Here is a 15,590-nt window from a genome sequence, read left to right on the forward strand (position 1 = left end):
AAACCAGTATATCAGAGCAAAAAGTGGGGGTGACCATAGGAAGCAGACCCTACTCTCCTACACAGTGTAGTTAATCACTAGTGGAATGTTAGGCACAGAGGCCATGCCCTACAGTCAACCTCCAAAGATGAAGGCTGTGGATGTTGGCTGCCTGAGGAGAGTTGAGCTCACAGGCTGGCTTGAGGCCAGAACCTATAGCCAACCATCCAGAGGGCATGGCCAAAGGCCATGCACAACAGTGGGTTACCTGCTAGCGGGGTTTTGTCACAGGACCAGCCAGAGGCCAGGCCCTCTAGCCAGCACCCACTGCACATGGCCAGACGGTGGGTGCTGGTGACTTACAGAAAGTTGGATCTAGGATCTGACGGAAGGTCAGGCCATGCAGCCAACCTCACTTCACATGGTCAGTCCTGTGGGCATTCACTTTGCGCACAGCTATGTACAGCGTGCGAGCCACCCTTGAAATATTGGGCACAGGGCCTGGCAAGAGGACAGGACCAGCAGCCAACCCCCGCTCCATACAGCCAAAGCCGATGCACTCCCAATCTTAATTGCCCACAGAGAATTGGGCACAAGGGATTGGAAGAGGCCAGGACATGTGACCAACCCCTAGATGTGCACAGAGTTTGGTCACCCTTGGAGAGCAGGGCACAGTATCCGGAGCCAACGTCCTGTGGCTAACCCAACTACATGTAGAAAAGCTAAATGTAAATAAATAACACAATCAAACCGATTAATGATGAGGAGGTGATGGGGAGTGTATACGTTCACACACACAATTATGGAGGACAGAAGGCTCTAAAATAAAGGTTTCTTATGAATGCAGTTTTTCTATCAGATGACTGAGCAATTGTGTGCTGGTCACAGTGATTTGAGAAACTATGCTGCTCATACTTGATAAACAAATTCGCTTAATATCCGAATGAATGAACAAACTTAGACTATTCTTTCTAACCATTCAACTATTGGTCGGGCAAATACTGTGTTCTAATGAATGAATGAGAATTAATTAAATAGAAAGTGTATATAGTAAATGTAGGAATAGACCTAAGAAGCTACTATGTCTGCTCTTAGCCTCAGGGCAAACAAATGATAAGTAGCTGAATATTCCAGATGGTGCACCATTTTAAAATTAATCTGATTTAGTCTGAGCGTAACAAATGTTGATCCGGGAACACAATCTCTTCACTGTCAAAGTCTTCTAAGCATGTCGGATGTCTGCATTATTTAGAACACCACAAACTTATTTTCTGCGTTCACTGACAAAAATTCACATCGTACTCAGCTAAACAAAGCTTAAATCTGCAAGCGTAGTTGTAATACAGATCCATACCAAATGAGCCAGTTATCTTATATTTACTGCAAAAAAACAAGTGCCGCTCAGACCTGTAAATTACAATAACCGTGGTAAATGAATAAACTTTAGTTAGACCACTTTTACTGTTAGAAGAATCAGGTTTTACGGTAAATACAACACACAAAATGTTATGTTATGTTAACAAAAATACTGAAAAAAAAATCTAAAGAAATGATTCAAACACCATTAAGGATGTAAAAAATGACAGTTTGCTGGAGAATAAGGGGTGGAACAAGCCCTCACTCGCCTACTAGGTCGATACCAAAAGATGCTCCTAAAATCCCAATAGAAAATACTACTAACAGCAGAATGAATATAAATGCAATAGAGTATAAATTTTTAGATAATGCAGCACCACTGTAAACCAGAGCTAAGCATTTTGGGTGGACACCAGAGAGGGCGCGTATCGTTTTAAGAGGGGTTAAAATGCCAGATTTTCAGGGTAACCAATCTGATTGGTACACGACGAGACCCCCCTATGTGATTTTATAGATGTAAAGTTCTAAATGCTATTTCAGATATATTTAACTTGACAGTCACATACAAAGAAGAAAGCACTATGCTGAGTAGTAAATTGTACACTGAAGCGGATATGTAGGCACTAAAGAGCGAAAGTCAATAAAATAGTTTAAAAATAACTTCAGGATAATCACTACGTAAAAGACTTTCACTTCGATTCATCTGATCTGTATCTTCTGATGATGTGCATGGGCGCAGCACTCTTGAACCTACGCTAGACACCAGTAAAATAGACAATTTACCGAGAGTGCCACCTCTTTCCCTCTTATGTTTCATTAACAACAAGTTCAGTTCAAGTCTCAATCGAGTTCGTGTTTTAGCTGTGTAAAATCTAGCTAACGACAAGTCAACCACACATCCATTAATTCATTTGTGTTATATTTGATTAATTTATTGCGATGTCCACGAAGTTTACCGATACCTCAGTATAATTAGCCACCAAGAAAGATAAATGGTTTAATGCACTTGCTACACAAAAGTTGTGGCAGAGGAACATTCTGAGTGTAAGTAAACGAGCGTGGGTGTGTAATGTACACGTCACAGGTTCAAATATTATTGTCAAATGATGTCCTGAACTTGAGATAATAACACAAATACTTTTACATTGCTTACATGTTTATAACTTGGAGGCCCGGTACTACACAAGTAGTGATTAATAATTATGAGCCTTCCTCATTCATTTTTGCGCTTCCTCCTCATTCCATTCAGGAAAGTATTTTTTGCATTATTCCCAACACCAGGGCTAGACAGTCTTTTCAAAGAGCATGTCAGAGATGGAACTGGAAGGCAGGAGGATAAGGCGGTTTCCTAACAGGTAAAATCACAGACCACACTTTGTACAGGGAACTAAAAAGCTATAATAACTTCTCTCCAAATAACAGTAATTGTTTATAAACAAGCATATACAAGCTGGGTCTACAAAAACCGGTTTTATCTATTACCTTATCGCACACCTGTGCAGCTTATCCACAGGGGACTAGTTGAGGAGGTGCGTAGCCCCGCTGGCTACCTTTATCCATCTTGCATGGACTACCTGCAGGTGGCTATGTATTGGAATGATATCTTTAGTGAGCTGGCCCAGATAACTGGTCACTCGCTGCCACGGACCCCACTCGCCTCACTGCAATGTTACTACTGCTGGCCAACTGGCGTGTGGCCATGCCCTGGGGCAGACGGCCTGAAGTGGAGGACTGGCTGTGTGATGCTGCATACTGCCAGGAACAGCTCTCCAATTAGTGGGAGCTTGAGCCACTGCGCTCTTGTCCAAAAGACATCTATGGCCCCGTGGTGATCCACCTGGGATAGAAGGAAGCGTCTTAACCATTGCAGGGACCTCGCCGATCACAGAATCTCCACCCCACCCACTTTCAGACCCCGTTCGTCAGACTGGTCACCTCTTCTGTATTTTGTCTCTGGTTATACGTGCCATGACCTCAGCTTTTTATATTACTGTATAGCCTCGCCCCTCTATCTACATGTTACTTCACCCACTTTTTTTTAATTCTTGAGAACATGATTTGCTGTGCAATGCATGTACCCTGTTTCCTTCTCCCTCCCCCCTTACCTGGTGAACCGTACCTTGTTTTGGTAGATTATTTCTGAAATGCCAATAAATAAACTTACCAAAAAAGAACATCTATTACCTTATGTGCATATCCTCAAAATCTGGCATTTACCCAGCCCCTCTCATACATTCTACATCTGTTATAAGCAATCCTGAGAAGAAGCACCATTGCATGAAATCCATGGCTATACGTCATTCGACAAGAACGGCTTTAACTTGTCTAGTGGACAACGCCTGTAACTTGGTGGTAGGGACTTCGATCCAGACCTAGAAATGTTATGGTTTCACTGAAGGGGACATTCATGATGGTAATCAAACTGTGAAAAGAGAGTCCTGCTTTAGAAGATAGTCTAACGCAGGAGAGATATTGAGGATGCGGTAGCACAGAGGTATCAGTGGCTGGAAAAGTCCAGGCAATCAAATCAAATCTCATGCATTTGAATATTTGAATGGACTGCTGAATGCACACATGCAGCTTGCTTCTGTAAAGATTAATGTCTTTACTTTTAAATGTGCGGTTTTAAAATATATGCAAATGAGGTAGTAGGACCCCCTGAAGGCTTTGTTAAATCCGCGAATCAGCAAACCGTCTAGCTGGCTACAGTGGGTAGCGGGAGTATTTTGCTTGCTACAGTCAAAAAAGCCTTGAGAGGCAGGTTTGCAGAATTCATGCTGTTTTGCCATCTTGCAATCCACTAAAAACGAGAAAAATGTAGAAAAAAATAAATCATGTCCCCATCAAAGTTCTGTCTGAATCAATACGATTCCAGAGCTGTTGCACAAGGATCACTTTCCTGTACAGACTAAATTTGCCACAAATGTCACAAAATCGCTAATCTTGACAAGTTTCGAGTTACTAGAAAATTGATCGCCGATGCGACTAGGCTTCGGTTTCAACCATATTGATTGAAACTAACTGCAGCCGGTCCACTCACATCTCAGGACGCCATGACTGCACTTCGTTTGTTTTTCATCTCCTGAATCCACTACTGTTCAATCTGTTTAGATCAACAATTTGGAAGTAAGCCTCAAGATACAGCAAAGAAGCACCATCGGCCACCATCAAAGGACACAGGTTTTAGCTGTTTGTCTCAACCCCAGGTCTTGAATGAAAATCTACGGCAAAGTCCTTAAAGTGGTATTTTCAAAAGGATGTCACTAACTCCATCGCTTCACATTTTAGAAGCCTCAAGTTAATTCAGAGACTTGTGGACCACAGCGCAGCAATGCCTACACCATCAGCCTCGATGCCACTGGATAACTGAATGCATGAAAGAGCAAGTACTCTGGGCAGGAAGAAGGTTTTCTTTAGTTGGCATTAAGGTAATTTGCTAAGCAAACAGTGTCCATAAGCTATCAAGGAAAGCGTGCTGTCTTATATCTTAATGCTCATAAAAAGTTTAGATAATGGTAAAAACACACAGAGACATATATATATTTATACACACCACACACAAATAGACATAGACAGATAGTACCAACCACCCTGGGTCGTATATAGTGAAGTATGCAACGGGGCAAATGTGGTGCAAATCCACACAACTTTTATGGCATTTTTACTATGGAAAGAGAACAGCCGCTCAGAACTCCAACTTGAATTACGTAAAGTGATTTTGGTCAGGAGAAAGCTTTTAGAGAATGCATTTCAACAGCATTACAAAAACAAATCAAGCATCTAATGCTTGCAAATAACTTTCCCAGCGATGAGAAAGACAACTTGGTGCATCCTTGCTATTCTAGAAAACTCGAGCAATCTGGCGTTACATTTTGCAGATTAAATAGATAGGAAAAAATCCCACAAACTAATTTTGGCTCAAACGTTAAGTTTAACTAGGATACTTGGAAAGTGAATGAAGTACATAAATCATCTCTCTTACTGTGAGGATCACAAATATTGTCAATAATCACCCTGTTGCATTATTTTGTTCCACTGCAAAACTACGTAATATGTTCCAGACAGAGTTTGGAGGGAAAAAAACGACGTAATGCTTTTTCCATGTACTCAAGTTGCAAAAAAAGCATCGGCTCAATTTTTTGGACCAAAACCTTTAAGCAACATGACCTGCAAAGTTTACAGGCACATGCCAACCTGCTCCTTATAAAGCAACTACAAACCCATCAGCATCATTTTTATCCACTGCCCATTTTGAACTTTAGTGAGACGTAGGATTTCTGCAGCGACCTTTGTCTGCTTTGCCCCTGCACAGACTTCCAACCAAATTTACTATCCTGGCTAAGAGTGAACTAAGGTGAACATTAGTGCATCGGGCGTCCATGAAAGGATGAGCATTCCTAGAATGTTGTATATAAAGAAACAGAATCCATCAAGAGTTGCAAAACTGGGGTTTTCTGGTTTCTGAACTCAAAACATAATTGAGACCACCATTTTGAAATCTAAAGGTGTTATTAACAATGTAATTTAGCAACAATTTTCCAATTTATAATTGTTTGCTCTTCTTTTCTATTTTTTTTTTACAAATATATAGAAAACCATGCCATAGAGCTCTTCAAATATACAATCCTTGCAATACACGAGAGCTAATGAAACACCCAAAAACATATATATTGTATCAAACGTGCCCATCCTAATATATGAAAATGTGGCATTCTTTAATAGACACACCCTCTGTGGCTACATGCCTTGATTTACAGCATAGAGCCACTGTAGAAGCATGTGCCTCTCCTATGGTTGACTTAAAAAATGCAGACTTTTGGAAGTCTTGCTTTCACAGACAGTGTCTTCTACACATTGCAAAAACATAATTTACAGGGTTTAAATAATCAAATGCACAACCTTTAGGGGTATTGTTTTAAAGAAATTGGTTTTGCAAAAGGACAAAACTAAAAAAATACTAAGAAATTATTTCTTCAAGCTAAGAACAACATGCAAATAAAACAGTCAAGTAATCAATGCATTCACGATACTGCAGGAAGTATTTCCAAACACATGCAATCTAAACGCCAGGCAAAACGTGCTGCCGCCGAGTCCATGCAGACATAAAACGCAGCAAGTTTGAAAGCATAAGCCATACATGATTGCACTTTACTTTTAGTGAATCAGAAACCAATATTTATTGCGCTGACAAAGGGCAAAGCCCGTCCCCGCGCACCCCCCAACGATAAAGGACAAGTTTATAAAACGTGTTCATTATCGGACCTATTGACGCACTTCTTCAAGGGTCAGTCAGTCAGTCATACAATAACACTTTCACAGATTCTTGCACGGCGGCGCTTAAATAGTCTTTCAAACACCACAAATGCATCCAACTGTCGGACGTGTATCTCAAACCGCGTACTCACAGCCTCCTCAACCAACTCCACCCGCCTCAACTCTTCACTAGCGAACAGCGAGAAAATCTTTGAAGGGCGTCACGCGCGACACGTCCGGTTAACTCACCCGTGGTCTCGGAATTCTCCTCATTAAAATGAAACGAGCAAAGAAGGTTTTAGTATATTTAGGCTGGGCGCGAAGCTGCAAACACACAAGGGCTGATGCTTTCCCACAGTGGGAGTGCCACGCTGAACGGCAACAGCAATTGGTTCCTACAAGAGTCCCGTTGGAATAGGGTTTTCTAACAGGAATGCATTAGACCTATTAGGGGAGTTTGATCTAAGCAAACATAAGTTAAATTATTCACGACCTCGCTGTCCTTTAAAAGCCTACCGATGCACACTTACCATATGGATTTTGGCGCCATTTACGTTTGATACTGCAGAACATTAGGGCGCTGATGATTGAACAATCGACAACAAGCAACAGCAGCACCAGGCTTTCAAACGAGCCGACGACCTGCAATCTCAGAGGGAGGCAAATCCAAGTGCAAGTTACTCAAGGACACCATACGCAAAACCTTTGCAAACAGCGAAAAAAAAACAGGAACCACAGATTCACACCTATAATGTGTGCATTTGTGTGAAAACCCTTTGTTCTACTGATTTCATCCCAAAAAATAATTTAGAAATAATGTATCCAATCCGGGAATCTTTGACTTCATGAAAATAGGCTCGAGTCCTGGAAGGTTCACACAACCTTTCATCCATCTGAGGTCGATAAAATGAGTACCAATTAGTTGGGTAACAACAAACATCTGTTATCGAGGGCCAAACGTGCGCTTTACAAATACAGATTATAGACTAATTCTGTCTCTTATCAAAGCCAGCCCCTTGCCCTAACAACAATTCACACACTAACTTGAACTTTAATCTGATTAATTAACATTTGCCCCATGACATAGCAGTTAATCGTAACCATATTTTATTAAACATATTTTGCAATTCACTTTATTCTTATAAATAACTGTTTAAATGCTAATTGTTTAAATGAAGACTATTTTGTTAAATAGACTAAACGTATACTAAATTTATGACAACTTTTTTGTGTTGCAAATTTTTACTCCACTATATTTTTGACAACAAAATAGTTGATAAGCAGACATTTCCGGTTTACTGTGGGGAAAAGAGCTAAGGGCGACGGATGTGGTATGCAAAGGTGGCACTATCCCTGGGAGACAGCAGTGGTGACTCACCACACCTGATAATGATATGGTTTCCTCACTTTTGCGTGGAGCTGGTTGCTACAACAAAGCACTTTACATTTTAGAACCTTGGGGCCGTTGGCTGTTCAAGTGAATAAGATCACAATTAAAATACAGGAAGCAAAGCTGCACTGCTGAAAGATTTGCACCTCTAGTGCAGACCATCGACAGTATTGTCCTTTAGGAATGATAGCACTATTTTCTCTATCTAACTTCCCAGGCCTTCAAAACACCCAAAGCAGGATAAAAAGATCCCAGAAACGCTTAAACGGCAAAAGTATAAGCATACATTGACAATGCCTTAAAGTCTGTAGGTTATGTCAGTAACATTCTTCTTCGCTTCTTTTCTTTTTTGCTATAAATGTTTCTGTGTGACCCCAGTCTATTTCAGGGCGCAGAAGAAACGACCTTTCTGCGGGGACATGGACAGCCCAGCCCGGGGCCCAGCTTAGCTCTAAGACCAAAGCAGAAGCCAAGCTATCAAAAAAACAGTAAATGAGGCAACGCTCACTTTTTTTTAAAATGGAAAAAAGTGGGAACAAGTTCTATGACCTCCACAGGTAGAAGCTTCCAGCCGGAGCTTTTCTAACGGTGGATGGGGACTTGGACTAGTTGATTTGGGAAACAGCTCGAGAGGTAGTCAAAATTCTTTCCTAACCACTGAATGAATGAAATGGTTTTCTGAATTAAATCATTTTAAACGACACATTGTTACACTAAAGGGTGCCCATTTGCTGTAGGATCATGCTACTGGGAAGAGAAGGCAGAATTCAGAAGAATGTAAGAGTCCAGATTAAAAATTTGTCGAAAAGTAAGCTAAATATGGATCCCACCTAAGGAAAGGAGTCGAGCGTTGATCGAGTACATAGCAGCCACGAAGTAAAGGAGCGTCCACCAAGCACACATCGCTCTTAGATGTGAAACACAGAACAGAAAGGCAGAGGAGGACTGAAGAATTCAATTAGGGTGAATCTGATGAGTTCCTTTCTGACGCATAAGGAGTCGAGACTGATGAGGTCTCAAAGCAACTTAATAATAAAATGCTTCAATCTAAGAGGAGTAAAAAGTTGCTCTAATCAACTTGATCAAATTTTTATATTTCTTTATGGCATGAGCATATTTTGTTTGGTGTTATCATAAACTCTCTTATTCTTACATTCAATGGTCTTACAGTGACATTTGGCGAACCTGAGGCCATTGTTATACCAAGCAGCACAAGGGGATTTAAGTTGTTGTGAAAAATGTTTAAGAGGAACATTACTATCTAAGGCGAGGATAATCCATTGACTGGAATTCTCCGAGTGAGGCAAGATCATATCTGGAAGCTAGAGTGGTAGAGATTAGGGTAGTGCTGAAGCTGACATTATTAACTTTAGACCACTGTCTGGAGGGGGCAGGCTTCGAGGGCTATGGGGACTTACAGCTATATTTAGAAACGTGGCTTGCAAAATGGATGGCATAATGGTCTATCAATGTAAGAGGAGTAGGCAGAGTGATCAACATACAAAAAAGACAGAGAAAAAAAACAGGTTCAAGAGCATGTCCCTCAGAATGAGTGGAGCCTGTGACTATGATGACGGCCAAGTGCTGACATAATATATAGGAGGTCAGATGGGTCGCATTGGTGGTTATATCAAGATGAACGTAACAGCCATCCAAAATGGTGAAAGTGGCCACTTTAACCTCTTCCATGCTCATGACGAGCCCAGCTCATCATGAGTCACAGTAGAGCTGTGCTCATGACGAGCTGGGCTCGTCATAACTGCCGTGGTCCGCCCACGCACTATTGATTGCCCGACTGTGCGGGCAAATTAATTAGTGGGCGGAGTCGAGACGAGCCCAGCTCGTCATGAGCACAGCTCTACTGTGACTCATGACGAACTGGGCTCGTCACGAGCACTGCGGCGCCCCGCCCACCCCTGTGGGGGAATTACCCCCGCAGCGAAGAGGTTAAGAATACATGGAGCTAAAGAGTTAGCGAAAGTGGTGAAGAAGTTAGGGCGGGGGAGCAGTAAGCCAGTAAGGGAGAACGAAGAAGTGAGCTCGAGACTGAATATTGGATTGTTCCATGGATGAGTCCGAGTCAATGATGGCAATATGCAATAACTATCCCCAATACGTGCCCTGGTGGGGCGGTTGCAGTGGACGATGCAATATCCAGTGGGGGTATCTGAAATGATATCAAGGTGCACCTGGCAAGCTCTTTTCCCAGTAAACCTATTGGGAAAGAAAAATAAACAAAAAAAGCACGAGAAATTAAAAAACTCTTAAAATGAATAATGCATACTTTGCATCACAATCCTTTGTGAGGACAAACGGGCAAAGTCATGGTGAGGGGGTGATTCTAGACACCTCTGAATACAAGGAAAATAAAATGATGTTAGTGCAGAAAAAGGTACCAATCATAGGAATCATCTACAGGTAGCCCAGATCCAACAGCATCATTGTTTAATGACTCATTTGTTAAAGAATCCTGAAAATCTCCTAACAAGCAGAGATGCAGAGGGGGAGGTTGGACAAGCAGTTCGATCTGATTCTTCTGTTTTACATTTGCTATTAAAGAGTACACGTTTCTGGAGGTGAACACGTCTATTGGAGAAACCATGAAAACGATGGGATAAGCAAAATGAATCATGCCAAGCTGGGGCTCCTGAATGCAAAGGAGCTTTGCCGAGTGGAGTGATTTTGTTGTCCTGATCACCATTATGCACCGGTTCAAGAATCTGAACGGCAAAGCCAGGAAGGAGAATGTACCAGCGCCTTTAACTGAGCCTTAAGGAAGAGGAGAGCAGTTAGGTGCATGGTTTCTTTGCTCTCCTAAATTTAGTTTTGATCACCATTTGTCCATTACCTCAATACATTTCTAAGTCCAGGGTGGAGTAAGGGACCTGTGTGGGACTTACTTGAGTTAACAGGAGGGGTAGTTGGCCCCCAAGGATCCTATGGAGGCAAGTTGACTTAATTCCCCTACTAGTAGTGAGCTAGGAGGAGCGTTTGCAGAGTGGTGGAGAAAGGGGGCGTGGCCTCTGACAACCTCTCAGCAAACCTGCTGTGTGGGACTTAATGGAGGTAACAGGAAGGGTAGATTGTCCTCAAGGATGTCCTTGAGGGACAACTACCCCTCACAGCGGGACTGGGAAGAAGCCCTCCTGGTACCTCCTGTAAGTCCTACACGGCGGGATTCCTGAGTGCTAATCGGAGGCCCAGCCTCATTTCTCCACCACTCTGCAAACATTATTACTAGTTAAAAAACCATAGAAATTCACTGAAAAAAACAAAGATTATAGGGTTGTTATAGTTGGGAATTGGCTTTAAAAAAATCACAGGAAAAAAACAAAGGTTTTATTTAAGATGTCATCAGTGATGTCCCTGACCATGTGATGAGTCATGTAATATGTGAGGTCATAAGCAGTGTATTGTGGAGACGTAAGCTATAGTTAGCTCAGGTAACTATAACTGCCCAATTTCTCTGGTTTTGTACGAGTTGAATCTCCTCTTAACTATAACGTCCCTGCAACCGTTGTTTTTTTCAGTGAATATATATATTATATATATCCTCCACTGCCCGCTCTGTAAATAAAGAGCAGGCACCAACACTGCACAGAATTTCAGTTATAGCGTTTATTCAAGCCATGCTTGCCATGTCCATGCAATACGTTTCAGCTGGAAACTGGCTTTGAGCACACACAGAGCCCATACATAATTGGCTTATTTATACTGTGACGTGTTGTGCAAAACACGGAAGAAACACTACCTGTGTCACTGCCACTGCAAATGTGTCTGTACACGTCCATTACTAATTCGTTTAAATTGCAGAAGTACAATTGTGAGTCAATTTCCAAAATATAGAAGACATATTAGTAAAATTCCGGACAACTAGTGTTGAGACTTCAAAATTCAATTTAGGATTTCAACAAGGCAACATGACTGAGCAATACACATATACAGTGCTGTATTACATAATCACAGCAAATAAAAATGGCATCCTTTAAACTCATTCTCTCTAAAATACAGTATCTCATACGGTGCAAAAAATGCCGGACCACATGGTCTATTAAATTCAAATTTAGAATGTTAAATGCACACAAAGAAATAGAGCTTGTATTCTTTAACCTTAAGTAGGAAATAACAATACGGACTTATTTACCAAACACATACGGATCCCAATTAACAATTTATTGGGGATTGAAATGTCCTTGTCCAAGCTGTAACGCCTTGCCCATTAAGCAATTTAATATACATTGGGTTTAATTAGAAGCTGCACAGCCTAATGCAGTTGTTTAATAAAAAACAACTAGACTCCTTATGGCGCCCAAATCCACATATAAATCTACAGTTGGAGAAACAGGGAGATTACATTAAAATGCAAATATAGTTCTCAAATAGGGGTTCAAGCCTCCTCAGTCGCTGTTATCTGTTTCCGGCACCTGGTGCTGCTAAATGTCAATCATGTAAGGGCTCAGGGCCGGTCCTAGAACTTCTGGGGCCCCGGGCGAAAGGGAAGATGTGAGGCCCCTCTAATTTGCATGTAAAATCCAGTCGCGGCTAGCATGACTCGCGGGTGGGAGGTCTCGCAGGTGTTATTCAAAAAATAAAATAAACTTACCTTCCCAGGTCTCACGTCATCTCTGCTCCTGACCTGCTCTCTTTCTTTCCTGCCTCTGGCAGGAACAGGAAGCAGGCAGCCTCCCTCTCCAATGGCAGCATTGTGATTGGTTGGGACGCCGACCAGCCAGGCGCCTATGGGAGGCCGTTTTTTCCATGTAGGGTGCATTGGTGCCTACATGGAGAAAGGGCAGAGTGTGCATGACTGGTTAGGTCGGTCCCGGAGGGCCGACCAAACAGTCAGGGCCCTTAGCACGGGGCAAGGCACTCCTCCCTTGCCCTAAAGCAGACCCGCCTGCCCCCAACCAAACACTTCTGCTTTCTCGCAGTGTGAGTATCAAAAACATAAAATGGTAGTTTTTGCATTTTATATTTCTACTTCTCGCTCTGCGAGAAAGCAGTGGGGTGACGCTCCTCCGCCCTAGTGGACATCATAAGAAGTGGCATAACAGAAAGTTACACCGCAGGACTATTGATCTTATTTGGCATCTCTGAAGAGACCTAACATGCCACCGCACCCTAGCGCAGCGCCTCAACATCGTCGGAATCCAGGAGAAGGCACTGGAATGGATCATCTCCTTCCTCGACAGAAGGACACAGAGAGTCCGCCTACCACCGTACAAGTCAGAGGCCACCGAAGTCATCTGCGGCGTACCCCAAGGATCCTCGCTGAGCCCAACCCTCTTCAACGTCTACATGAGCCCCCTCGCGGCCATCGCACGCCAACACAACCTGAACATCATCTCCTACGCCGACGACACCCAGCTGATCCTCTCCCTGACCAACGACCCCGCCGCGGCCAGAGCCAACCTTCACGAAGGGATGAAAGACGTAGCCGAGTGGATGACGACCAGCCGCCTGAAACTGAACTCAGACAAGACAGAAGTCCTCATCCTGGGTTCCTCGCCCTCCGCCTGGGACGACTCCTGGTGGCCTCCCGCCCTGGGCAGCGTACCTAAACCGACAGACCACGCACGCAACCTGGGCTTCATCTTGGACTCCTCCCTCACCATGACCAGACAAGTCAACGCCGTCTCCTCGTCATGCTTCAACATCCTGCGCATGCTACGGAAGTTCTTCCGGTGGATCCCCACCGAGACCAGGAAGACGGTCACCCAGGTCCTCGTCACCAGCCGACTGGACTACGGTAACGCCATCTACGCTGGAACCACCGCCAAGCTCCAGAAGAGACTCCAACGGATCCAGAACGCCTCAGCCAGACTCATCCTCGACGTCCCACGACACAGCCATATCTCAGACACCTGAGAGACCTGCACTGGCTCCCGGTCAACAAGAGAATCACCTTCCGTCTCCTCACCCACGCACACAAAGCCCTGCACGATCAAGGCCCGAGCTACCTCAACAACCGCATCAACTTCTACGCTCCCAAGCGTCACCTCCGATCAGCCAGTCACGCCCTCGCCGCCGTCCCCCGCATCCGAAGAGCGACGACAGGAGGAAGGTCCTTCTCCTACCTGGCCGCAAAGACCTGGAACTCCCTCCCGACCGACCTGCGCCTGACCCAAGACCACCTCGCCTTCAGGAAGAAGCTCAAGACCTGGCTGTTCGAGCAGTAGCAGCACTCCCCCCCCTAGCGCATTGAGACCCTCCGGGTAAGTAGAGCGCTCTATAAATGTCTATGATTGATTGATTGATTGATAGCAGTAACATGGACAAAAAATAAATATACAAATAAAATAAGTCCATATATTTTAAAACTGTATTAAATAGATTACATTTGTCACATTGGATGGAAAAGCTAGGTGCAGGTCTCAAAAAGATGTATATTATTTACTCCATGTTAACTGATTGTTTCCAGATGAGTGCATGATACAATTTCCAGTTCTGCCTCATAAAGAGGGGCAATCCTGTAAGGTAATGAGGGGCGGTATCGGCTAGCTAGGTGAAATAAAATGGCACAAGGGCCACAATACCTGATTTGGCTAGGGTTGCCACCTGGCTGATTTTTTTACTGACATGACCTGTATTTTAATATCTTGGCCGGTGTGAAAATTAAGAAAAATGCGGAAGTCTCTATTTTTTTCGCAGATCAGTATGTAAACAGTCAACGTAAGTTGAATGCACTTTAAAATATGTTCCTAAGCCGCTTTACATAACTATGACTAATAGTTAAACTAAAGAAAGACAGATAGGACATGTTAGAAATAATATGGATATTTATATATAAATAGTGCTCTCTAATTATCATGCTCTGGCCGTTGCAGAATCTTATAACATAAATAAGTTGCTGTTTTATTTTCTCTTTGCTTTGAACGCTTTGCAGCATTCTCTTCATAGACAGTTTCTGTTCCTACACTGTCTCACGCAAAAACAACCGTTTATTTTACTCATACGCAACAAACATGCAAAGTAAAGAACAAGCATTCCGACTTTTTGTTCACGTTTTATTTTTGTTAAAATGCATAGTTGGAGAACCGCAAAGGCCAGCGAGGATAATGCATGGAGTGCTATGTGCCAGGTGTATATGCAAATCTACATACGGTGCTATATGCATACATCGACACATTGAGCACAAAACAAACTCAAGCAAACTCAAGGCAAGTGGAAACCATGGCTTGGGGATTAAACTCCTTGTTGTTGCAGTGTGAGCCAATCAGACAGTTAGTGTGCATTAAAATAGCTGGAATTAAGTAAAAGAAAAATGGCTTTTTGCGATCGGTCCGTGATTTTTATAGTTTACATAAGGTGAACTCGTGCTAGGGCATTGGGGTGATTTACATGGGCAACAGTTACACTGCACAAGATCAAATGTATTTTTACTTTAATCTTTGGTGAGATTAATGCCTAGATACATCAACCTTTTTAGGAAGTGCAAACGGTGCGATTCGCAAAAATCGGCCTTTTGCACTTCCTAAATTGGTTTCTGGGATGCATCAAGCATTTTTGGAAATTCGCTATTTTTTGCGAGTTCCAAAAATGAGATTGCTTTTAAGGAATCGCAAATTTGCGATTCCTTAAATGCAATGCATCATCCTCAAAACATTTGCGA

The 15,590-nt window shown here is 42.9% G+C and overlaps 1 protein-coding gene across 8 annotated transcripts in view; it reads right to left on the reverse strand.

Annotated features, from left to right (window-relative positions):
• Window positions 1-15,590, reverse strand: part of KCNAB2 (potassium voltage-gated channel subfamily A regulatory beta subunit 2) — a 1,185,210-nt gene that overhangs the window by 647,866 nt on the left and 521,754 nt on the right. Inside the window, exon 1 of one of the 8 annotated variants that reach the window (XM_086921733.1) lies at window positions 6,838-6,990. The exons of 5 other annotated variants lie outside the window; for them this stretch is intronic. In XM_086921733.1, coding sequence (XP_086777859.1) covers window positions 6,838-6,861 — 24 coding nt within the window. In that variant the 5' untranslated portion in view covers window positions 6,862-6,990. Of the gene's footprint in view, window positions 1-6,837; window positions 6,991-15,590 lie in introns of those variants that run through there. 2 more of the 8 variants (XM_086921724.1, XM_086921732.1) reach the window with 2 other exon arrangements.

This window comes from Lissotriton vulgaris, chromosome 5 (genome assembly GCF_964263255.1).
Source record: "Lissotriton vulgaris chromosome 5, aLisVul1.2, whole genome shotgun sequence".
NCBI classification, from domain to species: Eukaryota; Metazoa; Chordata; class Amphibia; order Caudata; family Salamandridae; genus Lissotriton; species Lissotriton vulgaris.